General features: G+C 42.6%; 1 protein-coding gene across 1 annotated transcript in view; it reads left to right on the plus strand.

Annotated features, from left to right (window-relative positions):
* The window catches only part of ADAMTS3 (ADAM metallopeptidase with thrombospondin type 1 motif 3), a gene marked incomplete at both ends in the record, with an annotated part of 278402 nt that overhangs the window by 5391 nt on the left and 246343 nt on the right, over nucleotides 1-26668 (plus strand). Inside the window, one exon of the mRNA XM_080697857.1 lies at nucleotides 21574-21980. Within this exon, the coding sequence (XP_080553983.1) occupies nucleotides 21574-21980 (407 nt within the window). The remainder of the gene's footprint in view (nucleotides 1-21573; nucleotides 21981-26668) is intronic.

Genomic DNA, 26668 nt, shown 5'->3' on the forward strand with positions numbered 1-26668 from the left:
TTTTAGAACCTTCTGGGTCTTTTTTTTTTTTTTTTTTTTTTTGGTGGTACTGGGATTCCTGGAAACCCTTCTACCTCTGCGCTACACTCTCAGACATATATGTGTGTGTGTGTGTGTGTGTGTGTGTGTGTGTGTGTGTGTGTGTGTGTATGTATATATATATATATGTATATGTATATGTATATGTATATTTCTTTTTTTTTTAATTTGGAAACAGGGTCTCTTAAGCCAGAGAGGCTGGCTTCAAACCTGCGGGATCCTCCTGTCTCTGCCTCCCAAGTGCGGGTATTAAAAGCGTGCGCCACCATTCCCGGCCTTCTGGGTCTTCAAATACTTAGTAATCAATGACTAGATCTAGCAGGCAGGGTATTATCATATTGGGATTTGCCCATGTTCTGAATTTCTTTCAGTTCTCTTGTTCTGTGACTTTCTCCAGGTTTAATTAGTCTCCAAGAAATTGAAGATGATGATAGTGGCTATAGAATTGATTATCTGGTATTATCAAGGCCTCTTACAACTTTGCCTTTTACCTCAAAATACACAGAAACCTTGGCTTATTAGTTTTTGTTTGCTTTCTGCTAGCACTTAATAAGGATTCAGTAGAATTCTATGTATGCTTTTGGAATGCCTGCTTAGTTTTTGCTACAGTCCACTTGGGATCCTTTTCCTTGTTGCTTGCCTCAGGGAAATAAAATAAGATTATAATCCATCAATCTAGTTTTTCAGCAGCAATACTAAAATGTGTGGTGGAAAAGGAAGTATTTGAAGGAATGCTTTGTAAAAGTTAGAATCTTAGCATCCCAAGCCATTTATTCCTTTTTGTAACCAAAGATCACAAAGTTTGCTTTATTGACTTAGCTTCTACCCCTCCCTTGAGCATGATAATCATTACTGTTAAGTGCTTTGGGCTTCTTAGATGAAGATGTTCTTAAGTGTAACATGTTTATCTGTCACCAGGAACTTGTTGCTGTTTAGCTGAAATATTTCTCCTGTTACTTTAGCCACTTCCTGTTGTCACTGTCTCAAATAATCTTAACATTGCTTGGAAATATTAAGAAACTCTCAAGGTCACCTCTGCTTCCAGAATGATGCTCTTGACGCATTCTTTGCTTGGTAGAGGTCAACTTAGGCTACTTTGGGAATCCACTAGGGACATTTCCAAATTGCCTGGTAAAACCATGAGTGGCTTCATTATGAAGAGTTTGGACTAGAAATATTGGCGATGACTTAGTTGGGAATTTAATGGCTCCTCAAGGTGGATTGTCATTACCCGAATTCTCTCTAGCATTTCTGTAATAAAGATCAGCTTTTATTCCTAAACCATACTACTTCTATTTCTGTAAGTTGCTGAATTATTTTTTAATCAGTTTTTTTTAATTTTAAATGTTTTATATGAGCCCACTCTAATTCTATTCTTCAATTTTTCTGTATTTGTCAGATTTTTGAACAGTCACTCCAGGTCCCAAACTGTGGTTATAATTTAGAATACTCTTATTTGATCATTTGATCATCTTTTAATATATGGACTGTGTTTTTGTATACCTGTTTTTTTTGTATAGCATTTTACAGTAATTCTTCTATATCATTGCCAATGTCTGTCAACAGCATCGTAATCCTATCATGCTAATAAACTAACGTAAGTAATCATACTTTCATGCTATTTGTTTTCTTATAAGTTATGTAATGATTTTTCCCATTTTCTTGTAATAGTGAATGTTGCCACATATTATTGTCTATAGGTCATCACCTGCATTTCAAATGCCTACTCAAGGAGAGCCCTGGATGTTCATTACTGAGTAAAACAAATCAACATGATACATTTTGATGAATAGCTTTTGAAAAAGTTTGACTAAATTTCTTGCAATGTAATAAAGTGTTGAACTTTTGAATTGTAATTTACAGTTAATTTTGGCTTTGTTCTTGATATTGAACGTAATTTAATATTTATATTAATACATCATTTATAATTTCTATATCTCAAGTATCCAATAAACGTAAGCAATTATACTATACAAATATTTTTGTAATTTGTGTTGTCAGAAGCTTCATCCACTCACAGAACTTGGGAGTTTTATATTATTTAAAATAGCAAAGTGTGGGAAGTTTCCTAGTATAAGGAACCTCTGTTCCCACATGTAACTGATCCATCCTAACTTTCCAAATAAGTTTGGATGACATTGCTGACTAACTAGAAATTCCTAGGAGAGATTTTGTGGAAGAATGTCACTTTCTTATTTATAAAGATGTTTACCACAAATTCAGCATGATGAATCATTATGGATTTTAGAATAAGTTGGGAGCAGCATGAAACAGTGTATCTTGCTCTTGAAATGACTGATAAAGATAGTTTTTAGGTAACTTATATAAGGTAAAATAGGATTAATGTACCACTAACAAGGTCTTCCATGTTAAATAACATTTCTTATAACTTATCTTTATATTTAGTAAATATATATATGCACACAAATAATGATAAAAAGAATGATTAAATGATTCATATAAGTTTTCTTTACATGTAAAAACCTCTTTTATATGTAAGGTCTATTCCTTAATCTAAAACTTGACCTGTATATACAGTGGAGGAACTATTCATTGTTTCTACTTTATGGACTGGTTAGAAGCAGAGACTGTTGACTGTGTCCTTTACGATCCTGACTCTCACTTTCTAGCTGGTGATCTTAAATTATATATATCTATATCTATATCTATATCTATCTATACACACACACACACACACACACACACACACACACACATATATATATATATATATATATATATATATTTTTTTTTTTTTTTTACTTTTCTCATACTGGGGATAGAACACAGAACACAGAAGTATTCTACCTCCGAGCTACACCCCCAGCCCGATTTTTTTTCTATTCTTTTTTTTTAATTTATTTTTACTTTTTTGGTGGTACTGGGGATGGCACCCTTCTACCTCTGGGCTACACTCTCAGACCTATTTTATATTTTTTTTGGAAACAGGGTCTCAAGCCAGCAAGGCTGGCTTCGAACCAGCTTGATCCTCCTGTCTCCGCCTCTCAAGCGCGGGGATTATAAGAGTAAGCCACCACTCCCAGCTCTATTCATTATTTTGAAACTGAGTTGCAAAGGATATCACCAAGTAGCTGAGGCTGTCTGCGAATGGACATCCTCCTGTCTTAGCCTCCCGAATGCTGAGATTACAAGTGTGCGCCACCATGCCCATCTGACCTTAAATATTTTTAAGTGTCACTTCTTCCAGATAACATAGGAATACTGCCATCCTGTCATAGCATTGTGATGCTCATGTGAGAATTCTAGTGAGCAAGCTAGAATAACAGCTGCTTTATTAGTATGTCTTAGAGTTGTTCTTTTTTGTAAAAACCACTTTTACTTAAAGAGAGGCACTTTATTCTGATTCCTACATTTTAGAGCGGTCTTTTTTTTTGTTGGTGCATTGTAGTCATACATCTTAATGGGGTGCAAAATGGTAGAGGCACACATGCACACATCACTCATTTAGCCCTTCCCCCATTTCTCCCCATTCCCTCCCCTCCCTCCTTCTCATGTTTGGCTTAGTAATTGATATGTTTGTGAACGTACATCATGTACATTAGGGAATTTCCCTCTTCCCCCTTCCATCCCCTCAGTGAGGTTGCCTTATTTGCTCATCAGTGGTTTTTCCTTTGTCTAGAGTTCCTCCTATGACCCAGTTTCTTCCTAGCTTTGTCTTTTTGCCACCATGAATTTTCAGGAAGCCTAGTTTACTGTCACATGGACTTTGTGACCACTAGCTTACTAGGTGATAGCTCTTTGAGAGTTCTATTTTCATGTATCATCTCCATGTCGTGTTGCTTAATTCATTGGCATATAGCAGGAGGGAGGGAGGTAGGGAGGGAGGGATAGAGGGAGGGAGGGAGGGAGGGAGGGATGGAGAGAGAGAGAGAGAGAGAGAGAGAGAGAGAGAGAGAGAGAGAGAGAGAGAGAGAAAGACAGACAAATGGAGTAGTTAATCTGAGGAAAATAGCAGTGTAGTCAGAGGGATGGATGCTGGGGAGCTGCAGATGTGTGATAATGTTACCACTAAGAGGACATTCTAAGCACACTGGATGGGAAATGGCAGCCTTGGTAGGCAGAATAATGCCCTCTCCATCCAGTCCCCAAAGCTGAGTCCTTGGAACCTGTGAGTATGTTGTCACATGGCAAGCGGGATTAAGTTTGTAGGTGGAATTAAGGTTGCTAATCAGATGACCTTAAAATAGAGAGATTATCCTAGATTAGATCAGTGGCTGTCTAATAAGAGAAAGAGAGTAGCAAAAGAGATAGAGAGATGGCGGCTTACGGACTTGATCTGTGCTGGTTTTGAAGATGGAGAAAGGGTATCATAAGCCAGTGTCTGAGGTCTCTTAATGCTGTAAAAAAGCAAGGAAACAACAAGGTTCTTTTCCAGAACTTCCAGAAACAGTGCGGCCCTATTGACACATGAATTTTAGTCCAGGGCAACCTACTTTGCAGTTTTGATTGCAGTATTAAGTCAGTAAGTTTATGGTAATTTGTCATAGCAGCAATAGAGAACTAACATAGTGGCCTAGTAGATTGTCCCAGTTTCTCACACTTTTGTCAGACTATGAGCCAAACTATTTTAGGTTTGGAAAATCTAATTATCACAAGTAAAGTTTCAGTGAAAACCTTGAAGAATGCTCTCCACATTTCTTATTTTTCCCCAGCCTTTACCCCTGAGGACAAATGCTAATTTTCATGGCCTTCAGTTTCAGATCTAGTATTTATCTTTGTACAATCCCTCAAAAAGATTGTAAGAGAAATGCTAATTTGTAGAGTGCCTAATATAATTTTAGATCTGTACAATTTCTAATGATGACAGATATAACCAGTGGAAGTGCTTCTTCAAAACCTAAAGTTAGAATGCTAAAATTTTGGCATTTGAGTCTCCCTTAAAAAATAAATCTCCTTTATTTGTTATCCTGTAATTGATTTTTTGGCCATTTTAAGATGTAGCAAACAAAATAGTTGGTTACTTTTCTTCAAAAGCATGTTTTTTCTCTTCTTGAAAGATCTCCTCTTACCTGATTTCACATTGTGGACACTAAAGAATGTGCTGTTCTTTCCTAAATGCCTTTCTGAAACATAAACATTATGCAATTGCAACAAATATTTATCAAAAAGCCAGATTAAAAGATGAGAAGAATTTTTAAATGTTCTTTCTTGATAGAGAATGATAATAATAATGATGATGATGATAAAGCTCAATGCCTTGTCTTTACTTAAAAAAGTTCAAGAAAGATAGATCTTGGACTATGAAAATAGATTTTTGCAACGGAAAAGGAAAGGGAAACAGGAGCATTTCTGCCTGGTGATGAGAGCGGAGAGGGGCTGAAGTGAAAAGAAAGGATCTGGCTGTGTTCAGGATTTCAGCGTGTGCCACAATTAATTTTTAATTGCGTTTGAGAAAAGATGTGTTGCTCCCTGTGCTGTGTTTACAGCCTTGCTAAGCCCTTCAGCATTTGGCATCCTCTGTAATGTCCACTCTTCGGCCGGCTCGCCTCTTTCCCGGACAGCTGGCTCCTGTCATTTCTGATGAAAGTCATTCCCTTACCCTCGGCTCAGGATTTGGAAATGTTGTTGTTGGAGCTGCTTCTTGAGTTGATCTTGAAAATGCTGATTTGATTTCATTCTTGAGGTCAGACCTAGATGACTACATATTGAGGGTTTATACCTGATGTGGGAAATGGCCTGTGTGAACTTCCTGTCTATTGTGAGCCGGTTAGCCAGTACTTGGGAGACATTTCCCCATTCTCTAGCTGGGGTCCCGGGGCAGGGATTGTTGCAGCTAGCTTAGATTTTAGGACTTCTGTTGATGTGAAATTTAGGTCCTTCTAGCTACATCAGAAGCACCCAGATGGAGGTAAGGGTATGGGGGAGGGAGGTCTCAGGGGTGCTAGGTGGTAGAAGGAATCTGAAACTGACTTCCTTCTGCAGCTCTAGTTAAACATGATGGTGAAGTTGTCTTTTATGTAGTGAAATATCGTTAGATGGGGAAGGATCTTTATATATCTCACTTCTTTAATTCCTCTCTTTTTACAGAGCCCAACTTAATTTGCTTTTAAGAGTTCATCAGGCTGGAACTAGAGTTCAAATGCAGTGCTTTCTGAGTCTTTAACTTTAGTACTGAACCAGCATACCCAACTCTTTTCTTTTCCTTTTTCTTTGTAAGATAAGATATACTGCATCAATCACAAGTATTTCAACATCCCATGTGCCTGGGGGTAGCTTTGGTATTTATTAGATCACCTAAATTTTCTGTGGCATGTGGGGGATTTATACTGAGTCACTGAGCTCCTCTCAGTGTTGATCGTGATACTGAAGACTTTTCTTACAGTTCTCTAGTGTGACCTTTATGATGTGTTGAGGACATCCAGTATCCTTTAGGAAACATCTGTATCATTCTACAACATACTTCTAAGGACCTCAAACTCCCTGTTCTCGGCTGCACTGTATGTGGTGGAATGTGTAAAGGGGTTAAGATGATTTCAGAACATGGGACACTGTGTCACACTGTGCATCCAGACCAACCCCAGTGCACTGTTTCCCAAGAAACCCACGTCCACAAATAGCCTTTCCCTTCTCTATCCCTCCTATTTATTTATTTATTTATTTATTTATTTATTTATTTATTGGTGGTACTGGGGTTCCTGAAAGCCCTTCTACCTCCGGGATACACCCCCCCAGGCTACACTCCCAGACCTATTTTTTTAACCTTCCCATTTGGAAACAGGGTCTCTTAAGCCAGTGAGGCTGGCTTCGAACTAGCGAGATCCTCCTGTCTCCGCCTCCCAAGTGCAGGGATTACAGGCGTGCGCCACCACGCCCCGCTGTATCCCTCCTTTTTAAAAATGCATTTTGGGGACTTTATTTTTTTTCAGTACTGGGGATGGAACCCAGGGGCATTCTACCTCAGAGCTACACCCCCTGCCCTATTTTCTTATCTTTATTTTGAAACAGGGTCTCACTGAGTTGCAGACGGCCTCACTAAGTAGCCGAGGCTATCTGCAAACTGCAATCCTCCTGTTTCAGCCTCCTGAATGTTGGGATTACAGCCACACCCGGCACCGGGGACTCTTAAACACAGGTAATATACTATAAATCTGCTCCAAAAGGCCTTAAAAATTGCAAAAGAATAAGACATAAGCATGAAACTTTTATTCCATAGATTGTTAAGCCTCTTTTTCTATGGGGGCCCTGTTTGATTTTTCTAGTTGAAAAGAAGTGGTACTTTTCCCTGTTGATACAGCAGGATAGGTCTTTAAGGGCAGGTATAATCGATTAAGCCTTTTCTAATGAGCATATTAGATGGACTATTTCAATATGCTACTATGAAAGATGATGTCAGAAAGAAAATGGAGACAGGGCAAAGGGGCTGAAACCTCAAAATTTAGTTTTGATTTGGTTTAAATTATTTTACTTTTTTTTTTTTTTTGGTGGTACTGGGGTTCCTGGAAGCCCTTCTACCTCCGGGATACACTCCTACGGGCTACACTCCCAGACTTATTTTTGACTTTTTTGTGTGGAAACAGGGTCTCTTAAGCCAGCGCGGCTGGCTTCGGACCTGCGCGATCCTCCTGTCTCTGCCTCCCAAGCGTGGGGATTACAAACATGCGCCACCACGCCCGGCTTAAATTATTTTATCTCTGAGTTTCTGTCTTTATTTATGAAGTGAGAGGCTTTGATTATTCGATGGCTAATTTCAAGCAATTTTTAGGTCCAACAGGGAAAAAGATATTTGTGAATCTCTTTTATCCTGGAGTAATGGTGAGCCCATGAAGCCATTCAGAGACTACCACATAGTGTTATTAGGGGCTCACTTGTGTGTGTGTTATGGAGGATTGAACCAGGACCCTAGGCATGCCAGGCAGATGCTGCACCACTGAGCAGCATCCCTAGACACTGCTGACCTTTATTAAGTACTTACTATGTGTCAGACAGCATTCTCAGCATTTTGAATTGGTTAGATCGCCTGATTTTTACCACAACACTATGAAGTAAATACTATTAACCCCATAGTTGCAATTAAGAAGTGATGTAGAAAGTCTGAAGTGACCAAACTCACTATGGTAGTAAGTGGTAGAACCTATATATTTTAAGTCTTGGTGTTTTAAAATAATTTTCCTGGCAGTAGTTTAGGTGATATTTTGCTATAACTTAAGTAATACTTACGTGGGAAGTTTGGAGTTGGCACTGACAGCTTTTCCAGGGAAGATTTTGAGGACTTTAAAGTCATTGGAAGTAACTTGAGAGAAATATCCAGGGGAAAATCACTAGTTGAGTGATGTTATCATGGGGACATGTTGCAATGAGGTACTTTTCTAGCATCATTTGGGAGAATCAGCACATTGTGAACAAAGACAGTGAAGTCAGAAAGGCAGGCTGAATATTCACACGAAAACTAACTTACTCTAGATACATCATGGACGAGGAGAGAGACATCTTACTCTTATTCTCAACAGAGAACTGACCTGTTAAGATTATTCGAGGCAATTTCACTTTATTTTTTAACTTATTTTTATTGAGACCTTATTGCATGTAAAGTATCAAGCTAAAACACAGATTGATACGAAGGAGTCCAAAGCTTCTAAAGAAGAGATTAAAAAAGCTTAGGGTAGTCTGCTCTGTTTGATATCAAAACAGAAAGTCAAAGGTTGTGAAGCTCAGGCTTAGTACCCCTTCTCGGAAATGCTTGTGATCAGAAACATTTTATTTCAGAATTTGGGATATGCTCGTGTAAATAAGATAGAGATGAGACTCAAAACTAAACATGAAACTTATTTATATTTCACATATCTCTTCTACCTGGAGGTTATTTCTTTTCTACAATACTTTTAGTAAGCCTGCATTTTGATTGTAACTTCTTAGGGGAGGGTCGATGTGGCCTTTTCCACTTGTGGCATCTTTTTGGTGCTCAGGAAGTTCCGGACTTTGGAGCACTTTGAATTTTAGAGTTAAGAATATTCAGCCTGTATGTGGAAATGGAGAACATTGCCTCCTCACAACCTTCGATCTAGTTTCTGTGTTAAAATTGCAGGTGTCTGTACAGATTTGTAAACCTGTATCATACATATACCCCTATACATAAGAATGGGGTTATTTTACACAATGCAGGAATAAAGAAGAATTATATGGTAAACTCAAAAATGAAAAAAAAATTCATGTTGTAGTAAGACTGCCATAGGAGATGAGACAATACTTTCTTAGGGGAAAGTTCAAGTTTTTGAGAAGATCCTGAATGAAAACATCTCCCTTTTTCTTGCCTTGGTTCTGAACACATTGAGAAACACAAAAGCCAAAGATAAAGGTAAACATAAAATATTTTGGAGAAGAGGTATGGGTGGAGCTCAAGGTACTCACTTTGACAGGCAGATGGAACCTGGGGTACCCACCCCATTATGTGTCAGGTTGCATGGAGCCAGGCAGGGATGATGCTGGTGAAGAGGAAGAGGCCATGTACTCCTCCTCTGCCTCATCCCCACAAAGAAGGATGAAGAGGGAGGTGCTGTGCTTTGTAAACCTCCAATGCTTTCCAGGCCTTGCATCCATATAAATAATTCTTCTCCAGCAAAAGGCATAAGAGAGGACTAGAGTACTGAGAGAGAATCTCCTCGCAGGGAGCAGGGACAGGTTATGGGCATCTAACCTCTAGCTTAAAAAAAAAAAACAACAACTGAAAAACTGCAACTACTTGAAATGCCTGAGTTGTGGAAAGAGGCAGGGATTCAATGGTTTTTCAAGGTCTTTTTAATTTTTGACCTGTCTTGTTTTGATTCTGGGAATATCCAAAGGGATTGCAAGGGGTGGGGGTTAATTTCCTGCTGCCTGTTCCTAAGAAGGAGGGACTCAGTGTCTGCCTTGCAGGAGGTCTCTGTTTTAAAGATTACAACCATTTCTTGTCCTTAGTAGCCAAAGTTATAAGATCTGAATGCTGTGAAATGTTTGATTTGTAGATTAGCAGGTTCTGTAAGAAATATAAACACGTTTTGCAAGCAGAATTCTGGCTTTAGCAGTGCATGACGCCTGGTATAGTTGACTATCATTGATGGCTTGCTGGTAAGATTACTCTTTAGGGAAAACAGGATGCATGCTAATTTTAGTTACTCCTTCAGGCTTAAACTGCTCTCATTCATTTATTTCTTTATTCACCAATGTTTATTGAGTCACTTTAAGTTCTGTCTTAGGCAGTGAGGAACTGTAGCGAAAAGATAGGTTACTTTCCTGTCCTTATGAGGCTTATGTGATAATACATATAAAGAGGCAATATATAGATAAACATATAAGTGATATTTAACGGATGTCAGATGGTGATAAGATTTATTGAGAAAGCAAAAATTTGGAAGGGGATAGAGAGTAATAAGTGATTACTTGTCAGAAAAACCTGAGCTGAGTGAGAGGGTCACATTTAAGCAGAGACTTGAAGGAATGGAGGATATGAGCCATGCTGATGTTTGCAGGTCCAGCTGGGGGACACTTGGGCAGAGAAAACAGCAAATACAAAATCCTGGAGATGTGAGAATTCCTGCTTGAGGCTGTGGGACCTGGTTAGCTACTTAACCATGGTGAGATGGGTTTGAGGAGAGTGCTGTGATCAGACACTTTCATTACTTAGACTCTGAGGATAATTCGCAAAGGGGCAGGACAGAGGCAAGGAGAACTGATCCAACGGGCATTAGAAACCGAGATGATGGTTGGATAGGTTAGTACCAGGTGAGGTGGTGAATGGTCAGAATCTGAAGATACTTTGAAAGTAGAAATCAATAGAACTTGGTTGAAAACTTAGGCTTGTGGTGTGTGAAGCGCTAGGGATGGTTGGACCAAGTTTTTGGTTTGAGCGACTGGAAGGATAGAGTGACCAATTACCAACACAGGAAAGGAAGAACAGATGTGGGAGCAAGGGGATTGGAATTCTACTGCTGGGGATGTTAAAATTAAATGTATACTCGACAGTCAGAGGACCTGGAGGCAATTGGATTTACAAGAGGCATATGAGGATGAAGATGTTCACAGTTGCAGACAAGGCGAGCGCTCTATGCTAAAGATGCGAAGGGGGAGTCCACAGATCAGGCCCTGCTGCCCTTTAGTGTTTACAGACATGAAAATAAAGAGTCATACAATAGGGAGAATGAAACAGGGGAGAGCAGTGGGATAATGGGAAAACCAAAGAGAACAGTGTCCCAGAAGCTAAATAAAGTATTCCAAGAAGGAAGGTGAAGTAAACTGAGCAGATGATGCCCATAGGTTAAGTAAAGAAATCCACTCTTGACTATTGGCTGAGCAATCTGTGGTCACCAGTGACCTTACAATAGCTTAATTAAAATAGAGCTTAATAGATTTATATTTAGGTCTTTTATCTATTTTGAGTTAATACTTGTATATGGGATTAGGTAAGGGTCCAATTTTATTCTTTTCCATGTAATTATTATTTTTCAACAATATTTAGTTAAAATTATTATTTCTACCACCAAATGTTCGTGGAAACCTTGTCAAAAATAACTTGGTAATATAGGGAAGAATTTAGCTCTAGGCTTGTATTTAACTCCAATGGTCTATATATCTGCCTTTAGAACAGTACTACACTGTTTCAATTATTGTAGCTTTATATGGTTTGAAATCAGAAAATATATATCTTCTAGCTTTGTTCTTTTTCAAGATCGTTTTGGGTACCTAGAGTCCATATTCCATATTAGGATAGATTTTTTTCTGAAAAATAAATATATAAATATAGGATAGTTTCACCTAAAAAATAGAAAAAAATATATTCTCTGGTAAGAAAGAAAGCAAAAAGAAATATTGAAATGTTATCTTTAAGTCATCAAAAGCTTGGTATCAGACAAATGAAACTGTTATGTGAGATTATCATTTTTAATCTTGGATAAATTGCTATAATACTAGATGTCAACCACTAAGCCAAGCATGGGAAGGAGGGATGGGGAGGGAATGGGGTGGGGATCGGGTGGGGGCTGACTGGGTGACGTGTGCATGTACGTCTACAAAAGTGTGTATCCCACTATGATGTATGAATACAGTGCACCAATAAAAAAAAAGAAATAGAGCTTAATAAAGAGCAGGAATGGAAAGAGGAAATGGAGGGATCATCCAAACTGTGTTGCTCTCGAGAGGAGTGCAGGAGTAGGCACAGACTAGGTGGTGTCTTAGTTTACTTTGTGTTGCTATAACAGCACCCCTGAGATGGGGACTTTATAAAGAGCAGATTTATTTATTACAATTCAGGGAGGCTGGGAGGTCCAAGATTCAGGGTCCCCTCTGGTTATGGCCTTCCTGCTGCCTCATCCCAGGGCAGAGGGCAGAAGGGTAAGAGAGCATGTGTGGTACAGAGTGAGGGGAAGTGACCTGAACTCACTCTTTATGGGGAATCAACCTCTGTGATAACCAGCCTACTCCTGAGACAGTGGTGTTAGTGCAGGCATGAGGGAAGACCGTTCATAACCTAATTACCACTTAAAAGTCGCACCTCTCTGCATGGTTGCATTGGAGACTTAGTTTCCAACACAGGAACTTTGGAAGACACATTAAAGCCACCATAATGGGATGTGGTATACTGAAGGTTTTTTTTTTTTATTAAAGATGGGAAATACAATGGAAGCTTAATTATTTGTTGATGGGAATGAACTAGCAAATGAGGAGAAGGTCAATAACGGTACCCTCTGAAACTGTTCTGGAAAAGGCAGAAGGGGCTTGAATGCCATACTTAAATGAAAGATTGGCTCTTAGGTAAGAAGGCACAGTTCATCCATGGGCCCAGGAGGGAGATGGACTGTGTGCGCACAGAAGCCAGTGGGTTTGGAATAAGTAACTGCATCTGGTTGAAGCTTGAGTAACAAATGACCAAATCTAGGGTTATTTATTTATTATTTATTTATCTATTTATTGTACTGGGGATGGAACCCTTCTTGGGCTATACTCCCAGACCTATTTTATATTTTATTTGGAAACAGGGTCTCTTAAGCCAGTGTGGCTGGCTTTGAACCTGTGTGACCCTCCTGTCTCTGCCTCCCAAGCGTGGGAATTACAAGCATGCGCCACCATGCCCGGCCCAAATATAGGGTTTTACAGTGCCTTAGTGCTCTGTGCTTATGGAGCTTATGGCTCCCTGAGACTTTTCCACACCTAGGCCCTTCAGCTATCCCAGTTGGCAATTGCATAGTTTCCAATTTTAAAGCTGAGCATGGAATTATTTTAGTGAATTGCTTAACTTGCATTTTACTTGATAGTAGCTAATATTTATTGGCTCCTCTGTATAATCTCATTTGGAATCTCATTGAATCTATGAAGTTGGAAGCAATCTTCACTTAACAGGTGAGGAACCTGAGCCTGAGAGAAGAGAAAGAAATTGATCAAGGTGAGAAGTTGATTCAGCTCTCTGGCACACCAGAGTTCTTTTTCTAACCAAATGGTGTCCTGCTTTGTTGAAGTAGCTGGGTCTGCAAAATGCATAATTTCTCAATGTAGTAAATAAATGTTGCATATTTAATTTTCTTATGTGTTTCCTATCTGATATTAAAACACCTTTTATAGCTTTGAGCTTCTTCCCCCCTGCCCATTTGTTTTCCCCTAAGATCTAGAACTTAGGAGTCTTTTACAGAAGTTGTGCACGCTACAGAATTGGTTAGTTGTTGGCTGCAGGTAGGTAAAAGATCATTTTCGTGGCAGTTTTCTTTTATAGGTCTGGTCTTAAATTAGAAATCTACAGAAAGATGTTCCATCTATTCTGAAGTGGCTGAGAGCGTGGGGCGGTGTCTTCAGAGAATGATCGGAACTGAAATCTTCCTTAGGCTTCTTGCTTGCTGTGTGTCAGGCCTTCCGTGTCAGTGTTCTCATTTATAAAACAGGGGTTATAGTACTTACTACTGTAATTGCTGTTGAGTGTTGAAGATGATGTATTCTCAAGCAAAAATCACAGAGTCCAATACTTATCTGCCAACAATGGCAGGTGAATGGATAATTCCTTTGTCAGTTCTGTTATCTACCTTGCAGGAGATGTTGTGGGGCACTTCTTTTTCCTGATCACCTTAATTTCCAACTGAAAAAAACAACTGGCTTAAGGTTTAAATTCAGGAATGTTCCTTATGTGTACATTTTAGGAATGATTTATTATTTAGCATTGGGAAAGATAAAAATTTGTAGAAATATATCATCTTTATTTTGGATAAAAATTCTGAATGTATTATCTGATAATGGAAAAATGGGACTGTCCTGGAGAGTGCAGGATATATGGCTTACTGTAAGCATGAGGTTCTGGGTTTTCTCTTGGGTATGGAGAAGCATCCCTACATTCTTCCTGAGTTTTCTTGTTCTTCATTTAATCCAGGCATCAATATACTGTCTAGACTTTCTTATATGAATTCCCTTCACAGGAGATGGGAAATCCATACACTGAAATTAAGCATTGCTTCCTTATTCCCTTGAAAGAGTAAATTGATGGTTAAAGGAAGAGTTATAGCCAAGATTACTGGTGCAGTCAGCTCATGGGCTTTGGGTAGTGTGTTTTGTAAGTCAGTGTATAGAGTAGCTAGACAAAGCAAAAGTTTTCTGGTTATCTGCAGTCTTAACATGATGCAAATTGAATAAATCCACCAGGCAGGAGACTCTGACATGCACAAAATCTTATTTTAGATGGTGTTGGTTGAAAATCCCAGCTTGCACAGGGAATTCCTTGTCCTCAAGGAATTTATAGTTAGAGTTTACTTTTCAGTCCTTATCCAAGGGCTTGATTCATCTTTTACTGTGGAAAATTTCCTCTCCATCATTCATATCCTGTGATCATTTCTTGAATGTCCAGGTCATTTTCTAAAACAGGGTTTATAAAGTATTCATCACAGGTTTGTGTGTAAGGGGGTCTGTGCTTATTTGAATGCTGATTTGAGTGTAGCAGGGATTAGGTAGCAGCAGCTGCTCCTGGGAGCCAGTTGAAGACTGGCTCCAACCCTGGTTCTCTGTTATAACATGGTATTTACTTTTTCTCTGCCCAGTCAGTATTCACAAGTGTTTCTTGTTCCATGCATTTAACGAAGAGCAGTATTTTGCTGAAATACATTGCTTATGATAAGTCACATAATCATAATAAAAATATACACTAAGAAGCCAAGTAGCAAAGCATCTTCATTTGTCTTCTAGTCCTATACACATTGCCTGAGAACATGCTGATTCCATAAAGGTACTATAAGAGCCCAGGTCGTGAGTTTATTTGTGGATCTTACGCTCTAAATACTTTATTGGATGGCAAAATAAGCAATTTCTATAGATGGACAGTATTTGCGAATCATACTGTTTCAGGGCATTGCAGATAGAATTATGCAAGTAGGGAACTTTTATTTTTATTTTTTGAGGTACTGGGGATGGAACCCAGTGGCATTCTACCTCTGAGCCACACCCCCAGCCCTATTTTTTTTTTTTTTTTGTCTTTTTATTCTTGAAACAGGGTTTCACTGAGTTGCAAAGGGCCTTGCTAAGTAGCTGAGGCTGTCTGCGAACTGTGATCCTCTGGTCTCAGCCTCCCAAATTCTGGGATTACAAGAGTGCACTCCTATGCCCGGCTAGTAGGGAACTCTTAAATTCATGATCTGAGCTTTTCCTTTTCTCATCTTAGTTGCCTTCCTCATTTCCTGTTATGGTATCCACTGTCCTACTGTCTTTATCTTTCCCAGGGTATGTGCATTGGTAAGCACAGTACTCACATTTGTCTAAGGTTAAGGAAATAAGTCCTGATTGTGAAATTCAGTCTAAAGTGTAAGTGGCCACCCAGGTTGTAAGGTGGGCTCAAAAATCATAATCATATTAAAATGGATTTCTGTCCCGTGTCAGAAATAGTGCAAAAGGAGAATGCCATTCTCTCATGACTAATTATTCTCTGCATGTTTAATTTATGGTGTATTATCTCTCCTTTTCTCCTCTTCCCTTAAGTTTTTGAAAATAAGGATTTTTGGGGCACAACATAGAGTAGCAGAATGGGTACATGGCCTTTGGAGTATAACTGGAATTTTATTTATTTGCTAAGTTGTTTTGTAGTACTGGGGATTAAAACTGGGGCATTCTACCTCTGAGCTACACCCCAGCCCTGTTTTATTTTTTATTTTCTTTTTTTTTTAATTTATTATTTTTTTATTAATTTATTTTTTAAATTGGTGCATTGTAGTCATATATCAATCACATTGGAGTACAAGACTTGAGAGGATATACAAGCACACATCATCCATTTAGCCCTCCTCCAGCCCCCATCCCATTCCCTCCCCCTCCCTCCATCCCACACTTCTTTGGTGATTTACTTTGATACATTTGTTTATGTACCTCCTGCGTTTTAAAGAGGCTCCGTCCTCCAGTATTACATACCGTCTGATTGGTCACATTAGTTGCTTCACTATAGGGCCCTTTCTATAGCTCAACCTCTTCCTGTTGCCCTTTTCCTCCTAGTTATTGCTGATTAAGAGAAGCGTCTGATTTATATTTTCTGCGATATTTCTCTGTGCATGCTGCGTTGCAAGTACCAATCCCACTCTTGATGGTCCCAGTAGTGGTCTGGCTACTCAGTGGACTGATCCAGACCTCGCTGGCTCAAGCAGCGGCCTTGCCTCATGGGAGGCCCCAGTTCTAGTCTCGCTGGCCCCTGAACCGGTCTAACCCCTAAGCTGGCTTTGGTCCCGGCCTTGGAGGCCGCAGGAGTGAACTTGCCTCACGCCAGGCTCCGATGCTGGCCATTGGCCCCTGCACCGGTCTAACCCCTTGGCAGGATTAAAATCCCGGCCTCGGAGGCCCCAGCACCGGCCTAGCCTCATGAAAGGCTCCAATGCCGGCCTCGTTGGCCCCAGCACCAGCCTAACCCCTCGGCAGGCTCTGATCCCGGCCTTGGAGGCCCCAGCACTGGTCAAGCCTCTAGGCAGGCTCCGATGCCGGCCTCACTGGCCCCAGCACCGGCCTAACCCCTCGGCAGGCTCTTATCCTGGCCTCGGAGGCCCCAGTACCGGCCTTGCCTCACTGCAGGCTCCGATGCCGGCCTCGCTGGCTCCAGCACCGGCCTAACCCCTCGGCAGGCTCTTATCCTGGCCTCAAAGTCCCAGTACCGGCTTTGCCTCACGGCAGGCTCCTATGCCGGCCTCACTGGCCCCAGCACCGGCCTAACCCCTCGGCAGGCTCCGATCCCGGCCTCGGAGGCCCCAGCACTGGTCATGCCTCACGGCAGGCTCCGCTGCCGGCCTCGCTGGCCCCAGCACCGGCCTAACCTCTCGGCAGGCTCTTATCCTGGCCTCAGAGGCCCCAGTACCGGCCTTGCCTCACGGCAGGCTCCAATGCCGGCCTCGCTGGCCCCAGCACCGGCCTAACCCCTCAGCAGGCTCTTATCCTGGCCTCGGAGGCCCCAGTACTGGCCTTGCCTCACGGCAGGCTCCGATGCCGGCCTCGCTGGCCCCAGCACCGGCCTAACCCCTCGGCAGGCTCCGATCCCGGCCTCGGAGACCCCAGCACTGGTCATGCCTCACGGCAGGATCCGATGCCGGCCTCGCTGGCCCCAGCACCGGCCTAACCCCTCGGCAGGCTCTGATCCTGGCCTCGGAGGCCCCAGTACCGGCCTTGCCTCAAGGCAGGCTCCGATGCCGGCCTCACTGGCCCCAGCACCGGCCTAACCCCTCGGCAGGCTCTTATCCTGGCCTCGGAGGCCCCAGTACCGGCCTTGCCTCAAGGCAGGCTCCAATGCAGGCCTCACTGGCCCCAGCAGCGGCCTAACCCCTCGGCAGGCTCTTATCCTGGCCTCGGAGGCCCCAGTACCGGCCTTGCCTCAAGGCAGGCTCCGATGCCGGCCTCACTGGCCCCAGCACCGGCCTAACCCCTCGGCAGGCTCCGATCCCGGCCTCGGAGACCCCAGCACTGGTCATGCCTCACGGCAGGATCCGATGCCGGCCTCGCTGGCCCCAGCACCGGCCTAACCCCTCGGCAGGCTCTGATCCTGGCCTCGGAGGCCCCAGTACCGGCCTTGCCTCAAGGCAGGCTCCGATGCCGGCCTCACTGGCCCCAGCACCGGCCTAACCCCTCGGCAGGCTCTTATCCTGGCCTCGGAGGCCCCAGTACCGGCCTTGCCTCAAGGCAGGCTCCAATGCAGGCCTCACTGGCCCCAGCAGCGGCCTAACCCCTCGGCAGGCTCTTATCCTGGCCTCGGAGGCCCCAGTACCGGCCTTGCCTCAAGGCAGGCTCCGATGCCGGCCTCACTGGCCCCAGCACCGGCCTAACCCCTCGGCAGGCTCTGATCCCAGCTTCAGAGGCCCCAGTACCGGCCTTGCCTCAAGGCAGGCTCCGATGCCGGCCTCGCTGGCCCCAGCACCGGCCTAACCCCTCAGCAGGCTCTTATCCTGGCCTCGGAGGCCCCAGTACCGGCCTTGCCTCACGGCAGGCTCCGATGCCGGCCTCGCTGGCCCCAGCAATGGCCTAACCCCTCGGCAGGCTCTTATCCTGGCCTCGAGGCCCCAGTACCGGCCTTGCCTCAAGGCAGGCTCCGATGCCGGCCTCGCTGGCCCCAGCACCGGCCTAACCCCTCGGCAGGCTCTTATCCTGGCCTCGGAGGCCCCAGTACCGGCCTTGCCTCAAGGCAGGCTCCGATGCCGGCCTCGCTGGCCCCAGCACCGGCCTAACCCCTCGGCAGGCTCTTATCCTGGCCTCGGAGGCCCCAGTACCGGCCTTGCCTCAAGGCAGGCTCCGATGCTGGCCTCGCTGGCCCCAGCACCGGCCTAACCCCTCGGCAGGCTCTTATCCTGGCCTCGGAGGCCCCAGTAGCGGCCTTGCCTCACGGCAGGCTCCGATGCCGGCCTCGCTAGCCCCAGCACCGCCCTAACCCCTCAGCAGGCTCTTATCCTGGCCTCGGAGGCCCCAGTACCGGCCTTGCCTCACGGCAGGCTCCGATGCTGGCCTTGCTGGCCCCAGCACCGGCCTAACCCCTCGGCAGGCTCCGATCCCGGCCTCGGAGGCCCCGGCACTGGTCATGCCTCAAGGCAGGCTCCGATGCCGGCCTCACTGGCCCCAGCACTGGCCTAAACCCTCGGCAGGCTCTTATTCTGGCCTCGGAGGCCCCAGTACCGGCCTTGCCTCAAGGGAGGCTCCGATGCCGGCCTCACTTGCCCCAGCACCAGCCTAACCCCTCGGCAGGCTCTGATCCCGGCCTCGGAGGCCCCAGCACTGGTCATGCCTCAAGGCAGGCTCCGATGCCGGCCTCGCTGGCCCCAGCACCGGCCTAACCCCTCGGCAGGCTCTTATTCTGGCCTTGGAAGCCCCAGTACCGGCCTTGCCTCACGGCAGGCTCCGATGCTGGCCTCGCTGGCCCCAGCACCAGCCTAACCCCTCGGCAGGCTCTTATCCTGGCCTCGAGGCCCCTGTACCGACTTTGCCTCAAGGTAGGCTCCGATGCCGGCCTCACTGGCCCCAGCACCGGCCTAACCCCTCGGCAGGCTCCGATCCCGGCCTCGGAGGCCCCAGCACTGGTCATGCCTCAAGGCAGGCTCCAAAGCCGGCTTCACCGGCCCCAGCACCGGCCTAACCCCTCAGCAGGCTCTTATCCTGGCCTTGGAGGCCCCAGTACCGGCCTTGCCTCACGGCAGGCTCCGATGCCGGCCTCGCTGGCTCCAGCACCGGCCTAACCCCTCAGCAGGCTCCGGTCCCGTCCTCGGGGGCCCCAACACTGGCCTTGCCTCACGGCAGGCTCAGATGCCGGCCTCGCTGATCCCAGCACCGGCCTAACCCCTCAGCAAGTTCAGGACCCGACCTCGGAGGCCCTAGCACAAGCCTTGCCTCATGGCAGGCTCCAATGCCGGCCTCGCTGGCCCCAGCATCGGTCTAACCCCTCTGCAGGTTCCAATCCCGGCCAAGGAGGCCTCAGTAGTGGTCTTGCCTCACAGCAAGCTCCGATGTCGGCCACTGGCCCCGGCGCCCGCCTAACCCCTCAGCAGGTTCCGATCACTGTCTCTGTGGTTATTATTTCAAAGGTTCCAGTTGTAATGTATCAGATCTCTGCCTCCCCCGAATATTGGCCACTGGCATTGCCACTGCCTCCACCGTTTCAAATCCTTCCCAGGCTCTTTTTTCACTCTGAATGTTGTCCAGTGTTCCTAAGCATGCGTGATGGTAGCATTCGACATTTGGTGTAATTTCTCCAAAAAAATAAAGTTGGTAAGATCCGGTTTCTGCTTCTCCTGAATACAAGTCTCCACCACCATCGCGGAGAACTCTTTCAACACCGCATTTCTCCTTGGTCTCCGCTAAACTCTCTCCTTATATGTGATGTCTGAGATTCTTAACAATATAGAGAAATAGCAGTCCTCTTTCACGGCGAATTTTTCCATAAGTTCCAGTGCATTTAGATAAGTTTTGTCTGCATCTCCAGTGTCCTGGCATCTATAACGGCTTTCTTACCTCCTCTCCGATATTTTTCTTTATCTTTTTCTGTTCTGGGCCCGGTTTCTCCAGGGGTCTGGCGTGCTACTCGCAGTTCGGCCCGGGGCCCAGAGTCCCGCGACCCGGGCCCCATCTGGCGTGCCCCGCGCGCGACCCCTGCCCAGAACCCAGCATCTTACTGGGCCTGGTTTCTCCAGGGGTCTGGCGTGCTATGCGCAGTTCGGCCGGGACCCAGAGTCCCGCGACCCAGGCTCCATCTGGCGTGCCCCGCCCGCGACCCCCGCCCAGAACCCAGCGTCTTACTGGGCCTGGTTTCTCCAGGGGTCTGGCGTGCTACTCGCAGTTCGGCCCGGGGCCCAGAGTCTTATTTTTTATTTTCAATCAGGGACTTGCCATATTACCACATGCTGACCTCTAGCCTGCGATCCTCCTGTCTCATCCTTCCAAGTACTGAGATTAAAAGTGTGAGCCACTACGCCTGGCTTGAATTTATATTCATTATTCCTGGCTTGAATTTATATTTGAACTTCATATTTGTTTGACCTTGGACATGGACCTTCCCTGAATCTCAGTTTTCTTACCTGTGAAGTATGGTTGTTAGGATTGTTATTACTTGAAAAGATACATATAAACTGTGGTACTATACGCTACAATGAATAAATTGTAGGTTTATGGTAAAAGAACACAATGTGGTTATGGTAATTAGTATAAATTCTAGGATTTTTACAGGGAAAAATGAATATAATCAGAAATTTCTACATAATAGCAATTTTGTTAAAAGCTTGTAACAGATGTCATTTATGCCAATAATAAGTTATTGGAGGGGAGATATATCTAGATTTTAAGCAATCCAAGTATATTTTATGGAAACATTATACTCATGTTCTCAAACATAAATCCAATAAGCTTTTATGACTATCTACAATGTAATACACTTTTTAAAATTCATAAATGTTCATTGAGTTACATAAGTGTGTTTTAGAAATGTTTTGCATTCTCAAAATTTAATATTTATGAGATAGTTCAGAAATATATTTATCTACATTATGGTACAGCCTTGTGAGGGGAGTGCTTATTCCTGTGTTACAGTCTTGTTCTCTTGTTGCAAAGGGTTCTACAGTTCTATTTTTTATCCCACAGATTTGCCAATAAACAGACAGAGAGAATATGAGCTGGTGACTCCAGTCAGCACAAATCTAGAAGGACATTACCTCTCCCATATTCTTTCGGCAAATCACAGAAAAAGGTCAACGAGGGACGTGTCTTCCAACCCTGAGCAATTGTTCTTTAACATCACAGCATTTGGAAGAGATTTTCATCTGCGACTAAAGCCCAACACTCAGCTAGTGGCTCCTGGGGCTGTTGTGGAGTGGTATGAGACGTCTCTGGTGCCTGGGAATATAACCGACCCCATAAATGACCATCAAACCAGAAGTGCTTCCGAAACAGTCTGGAGAACAGAGCCTCTGCAGACCAACTGTGCTTACGTTGGTGACATCATGGACATTCCAGGCACCTCTGTTGCCATTAGCAACTGTGATGGTCTGGTAAGACTCATTCTGTCTGGTGTGTGTGTGTGTGTGCCCGTGCATGCGTGTGTTTGCAGGTGTTGGGAGTTCGCCCTGTCTTTAGTGTGGTTTGGAAGATAGAGGTGGAAAGGAAGCCTCATTGTTATAATTTAAGTGCAGGAAAAAGCATTAGAAAACATTTTACTGTCAAAGATGTGTGCTTTGGCTTAATTTGAGACATGAAGACAACAGTATTCCAGCGACAAAAAAACCAAAAAAACAAAAAAAAAAAACAAAAAAACAACTCTTTTAGCATTTTTTAATGTTTTTTTTTTTTTTTTCTCTACTGGGAGATTTTATTTCCTCATTTTTTTGAAACTTTTTGAAAACTTTCTAAAGAAACATAGATTCCTCCAAAAGGACTGTATTTCACTTCTTATGTGAAAACTTTGGATATCTTCTTAAAATATTTTGAAAGCATTCTTTACTTTCTCACAGAATGCTGAAGTGAAAAATAAAATCCTTTTTCAGAATTTGTCTAGCTAGCATTACTTTCTGAACATGTACTTTTCTTTGTGTGGTGGCTTTGATTAATTCAAAAGAAATCAAATAAAATACCCATATGTTGATTTTTAGCAGCCACCCCTGTTTACATGCTCCAAAGCTGTGAAGTATTTTTTTTCTCTAGCTGTTACTTGAAAATTATGTCCATGTTTATGCCTCTTCCATTTACAGCTTGCTACAAGTCTTTCTTCAGAGGAACAACTATTTTTCTTTCTGTGGTTGTTAGGTTGCTGTTTCTCAGGAGTTCAGAGCTATTACTCTTGTTTTATCACTGCTCCTGGGAGTACTCAAAATATCACTTACATTTATTATTATAATTATCTCATGTTGGCTCGTCCTTTGACAATGCCTTGAGTATTCTGCTTTGTCATCCACGTGTACTGTTATAAATATAGGCCTACCCTAATAGAGTTACTATGCCTTATGTTTTACCAAATGCTGGTGTGTTTGTTATGGTTTATACTTTATTTTTTCAGGCTTGTATCAACTCTTAATGCTTTATAGCACTTTAAATTCAATGCAGGAAAACTATAGAATATGCAAAGGAGTCCAAGTCTCCAACTTGTACTCTGTTAGCTTAGGATTGATAAACTTACACTTGGTAGTGTACCATTTTCTGGGATTTGAAGACATGAAGAAGCTCTTGAATGCTTTTTTTTTCATTCTAGATTAAAGGTTGAATAGACTTGAGTTAACCTAAGTCATTGAATTAAGTAAAGAGAAAGCACTTTCTAGAAAAGAAGACTAAAAATCTTGGATTCAATTATTGACAGAGAGAACTTTAATACTCAGATAAATTATGTAAAATGTTACTTTTTTTTGGGGGGTGGTACTGGGGTTCCTGGAAACCCTTCTACCTCCGGGCTACACTCCCAGACCTGTTTTATATTTTTATTTGGAAACAGGGTCTCTTAAGCCAGAGTGGCTGGCTTTAAACCAGCACGATCGATCCTCTGCCTCCCAAGTGCCCAAGTGCAGGGATTACAAGCGTGCGCCACCACGCCTGGTCTAACTTTTTTATAATACCTTTGAGTAAAGTATCTTGAGTATCAGTCTTAATTCAGTGTTACTTGGTAATTTTCTATCATAAAAATGCTTACTATCTCCAGATTTAAAATTTGGGATATTAGCTTGAAAATCAAGTTAGGGTAGGAAAAAGACAACTAAATTTAATGGATGATCAGAGTGATTACTAAACCTGTTAGTAATCAGTGTTTTTCTTATTTTACATGTCATGTAATCATAAATACCAAAATCTGGGGCAATAACAAGTTGTTAGAAGGAAAAGGAAAATAGATAACATATGTGAATGAGCATTAATTATTAGGATTGTCTAATTTCTCATTTTTTTCTCTTTTCTTTGGTGTAATGAAGATTAAACCCAGGGCCTGTACTCACTAGTAAAACACCTTACCACTGAGCTATATCCACAGTTCTTAATTTCTAATTTTTAAGATATGATGTTAATTTTAAGTAGCATGTATATATTAGCATAATGTAAGAGTGTGTGTATATATAAAACTTGTACACTGCAAGTACTCATTGCTCCGTGAATTAAAGTTAATTAAAAATATTTGTATTAAGCTGGTTATATGCCTACCACTATTCTAAGTATTATGAAGTACTGAAAGAAATAGTCATGGTTACATCCTTATAGAGCTCAAAGATGTTAAATTTGCCATAGAAATTAAATGTACAACGTGTCTGGTTATATATATATATATATATATGTATATATATATATACATATATATAGTTATATATGCATAATGTACAAAGTGGTTATATATATGCCTATATATGTATATGAAATATTTATGTAAGTAAACACATGTATACTTTATGTATGTATATGAATCACATTTACCTTTTCACCTTAAACTGTGGTTAAGGGCATGTCTTTCAGAGAGATTTTATAAATGAGACAGAGTTCCCAAGCGGAAGGAAGTGGCCCAAATCTTGGGTTTGATCAGGAAAAGGGTGGGCCTGACCTCATCAGGCAGTATCCACTGTGTGGAAGTTCTCAGAATCCTCTTTTAGAGTTTCCAGCTCACGGCAGCCATGTGCTAGGAAGAATAAAGCAGATAGAGGCAGAAACAGAAGCAGAGTTATGAAGAACAGATTGACAGACTGGAAGGCTAGTATAGTGGCTATCTTAATGAATTGTTAAAGTTGCATTGCCCAGAATAAGCCTTTAGCAGAGATAATGCAGGAAGTTCAGTTGATTAACGTATAAATGAATTCAGCTGATCAGTGGTGGCCTTGGTTCTGTTTGTTTTTTTGCCACATGAGGATTTAAGCATGAGCTTCTTGACCTTAGTCAGTAGAGCAGGGATGCTGAGCTAACACAGATGCTTGGGGACTAACCCCATGGGTTATGAAACCACTGCCCTAGCAGGTGCTGGGATTATAATCAAATCCATGCTGTTCCAGTAGAAAGTATGGCTAATTCTGGCCTAAAAGTCTCTGTCCAGAAAGCACGTAGTTAACTTTCCTCATATGGCTGGGAAATTTTTGACTAGGTTAACTTTAGAATGGTGCAGTGGGAATTTTAGTGACCTAGTTTTCTGCAGGTGTCCTTTGAAGCGGTTGCATATGGTAGCACCCACAGGTGTCCACTCCTCGCTGAGGTTGGAGGGTTGACAGCAAAGCCCTCTCCACGAGTGAAATTCCTCATCTCTTTTTCTTTTAAGCTGCCTTATCAGGTGTAATGTGAGTTTGAAGTGGGGAGCGCATGAAACAGAATTAGTTTGTATTAAATAGAATGCTTTTAATTAAAAAGAAAATACGATGTGCTCAAAATGTGCTTCAGAGGCTTAAGTTTGTGACTAGATAATTATAGACAATGAGAGTAATTTGGCAGTTATTGTATGCACATTGAGTCGAATAATAGCTTAAAATATGAGGCTGTGTTTTCTCTTTTTCATTTTACCTTTCTAGTAATAACTTCTTGTACTTTATGAAAATGTTGGTCTGAGACTGGGAAGAAAATAAATTGTTTATGGTTATGAGAAGCAAGCAGGGTTACTTAGCTGATTTCAGTCAACAGAAATATGACTGAAATAGTTGGAGTCTACTATTCCAGGTAACTATATGAAATGATTGCAGGAGGGACATTTAATATGGGCTTTATTGAAAAATTCAAAAAATTCAAAAAAGTGATAGTGCAGGCAGCCCAGGTAGATATGTGTGATAACTGAAATACTTATTCAGTGGGTCTCTGAAATCAACGAGGTCTTTTGCGAAGGAATTGACAGAAGTTCTTTTTCAGTAAAAGGGCCTAAAGGCTTGGGCCCTTTCCTGCCCTTTGTCAAGATTATCACTGTAATTTTTAGCAGCTTTATTCTTGCTCTAGAATACTCTGCTTACGCATAAGAATTACTGAGCTATTCAGTAGTAGAATTGTCCTTAGTTTCTGATAGTACCTAATTTTGACAAAGCCTGTTTCTCTTAACCACTTTCCCTCCAAAAATTATGCAATCAACTATAGCCCAAATCTTGTTAATATTGGTTCTTTCCAACAGTCTCTTACTAAGATGCTCATGGTTCCTCTGCTGTTTGTGTAATAAACCCAGCAGGTGTGCCCCTGAGGGTCTTTTGCTGGAGGGCATCAGCATGCTATACCTCTCTGAAATGAGAGTCCTGTGGCAGTTAAGTCACGGTGGTGACAAGTGCTTCACACACTTTTTGGTGGGAAGACACTGCTGGCTTAACACCCCAGATGAAAATATATTTCTCCCACGAAGTCCTTGTATTTTGCTCTGTATCTCTGTTAAATCACCTCTGCCAGTAGTGACAGCTCACAGTCCTATTGTGGTGCATACATTTGCCAAAATAAAGAGTTACTTAGTAGGCTTTATATTCTAAGTTTCATAATATAAAAAATTGAATTTTCCTAGATTTGCTGAAACAACACTGCCTTGTGAATACCCCCCTTGTTTGGATTGTCATTGGAGGGAAACAGTTGGAATTGGAGTCACTGACCAGTTTATTGCTCTCTTGGGTTACCCAATTCAGTGATTTCCTTTGGGCTGATTTTTAAGATCAAAGGAGTTTATCTAGGGCAGAGATGTTCAGTGTTTCTTAACATTCGTAATTTTCCCTTCAAATGAAATTACTAGGGTTTATCTAGTAAAAGAATATGAAAATTGGATAAACTTGGG

The sequence above is a fragment of the Muscardinus avellanarius genome (assembly GCF_963383645.1).
Source record: "Muscardinus avellanarius genome assembly, chromosome: 6".
Taxonomy (NCBI): Eukaryota; Metazoa; Chordata; class Mammalia; order Rodentia; family Gliridae; genus Muscardinus; species Muscardinus avellanarius.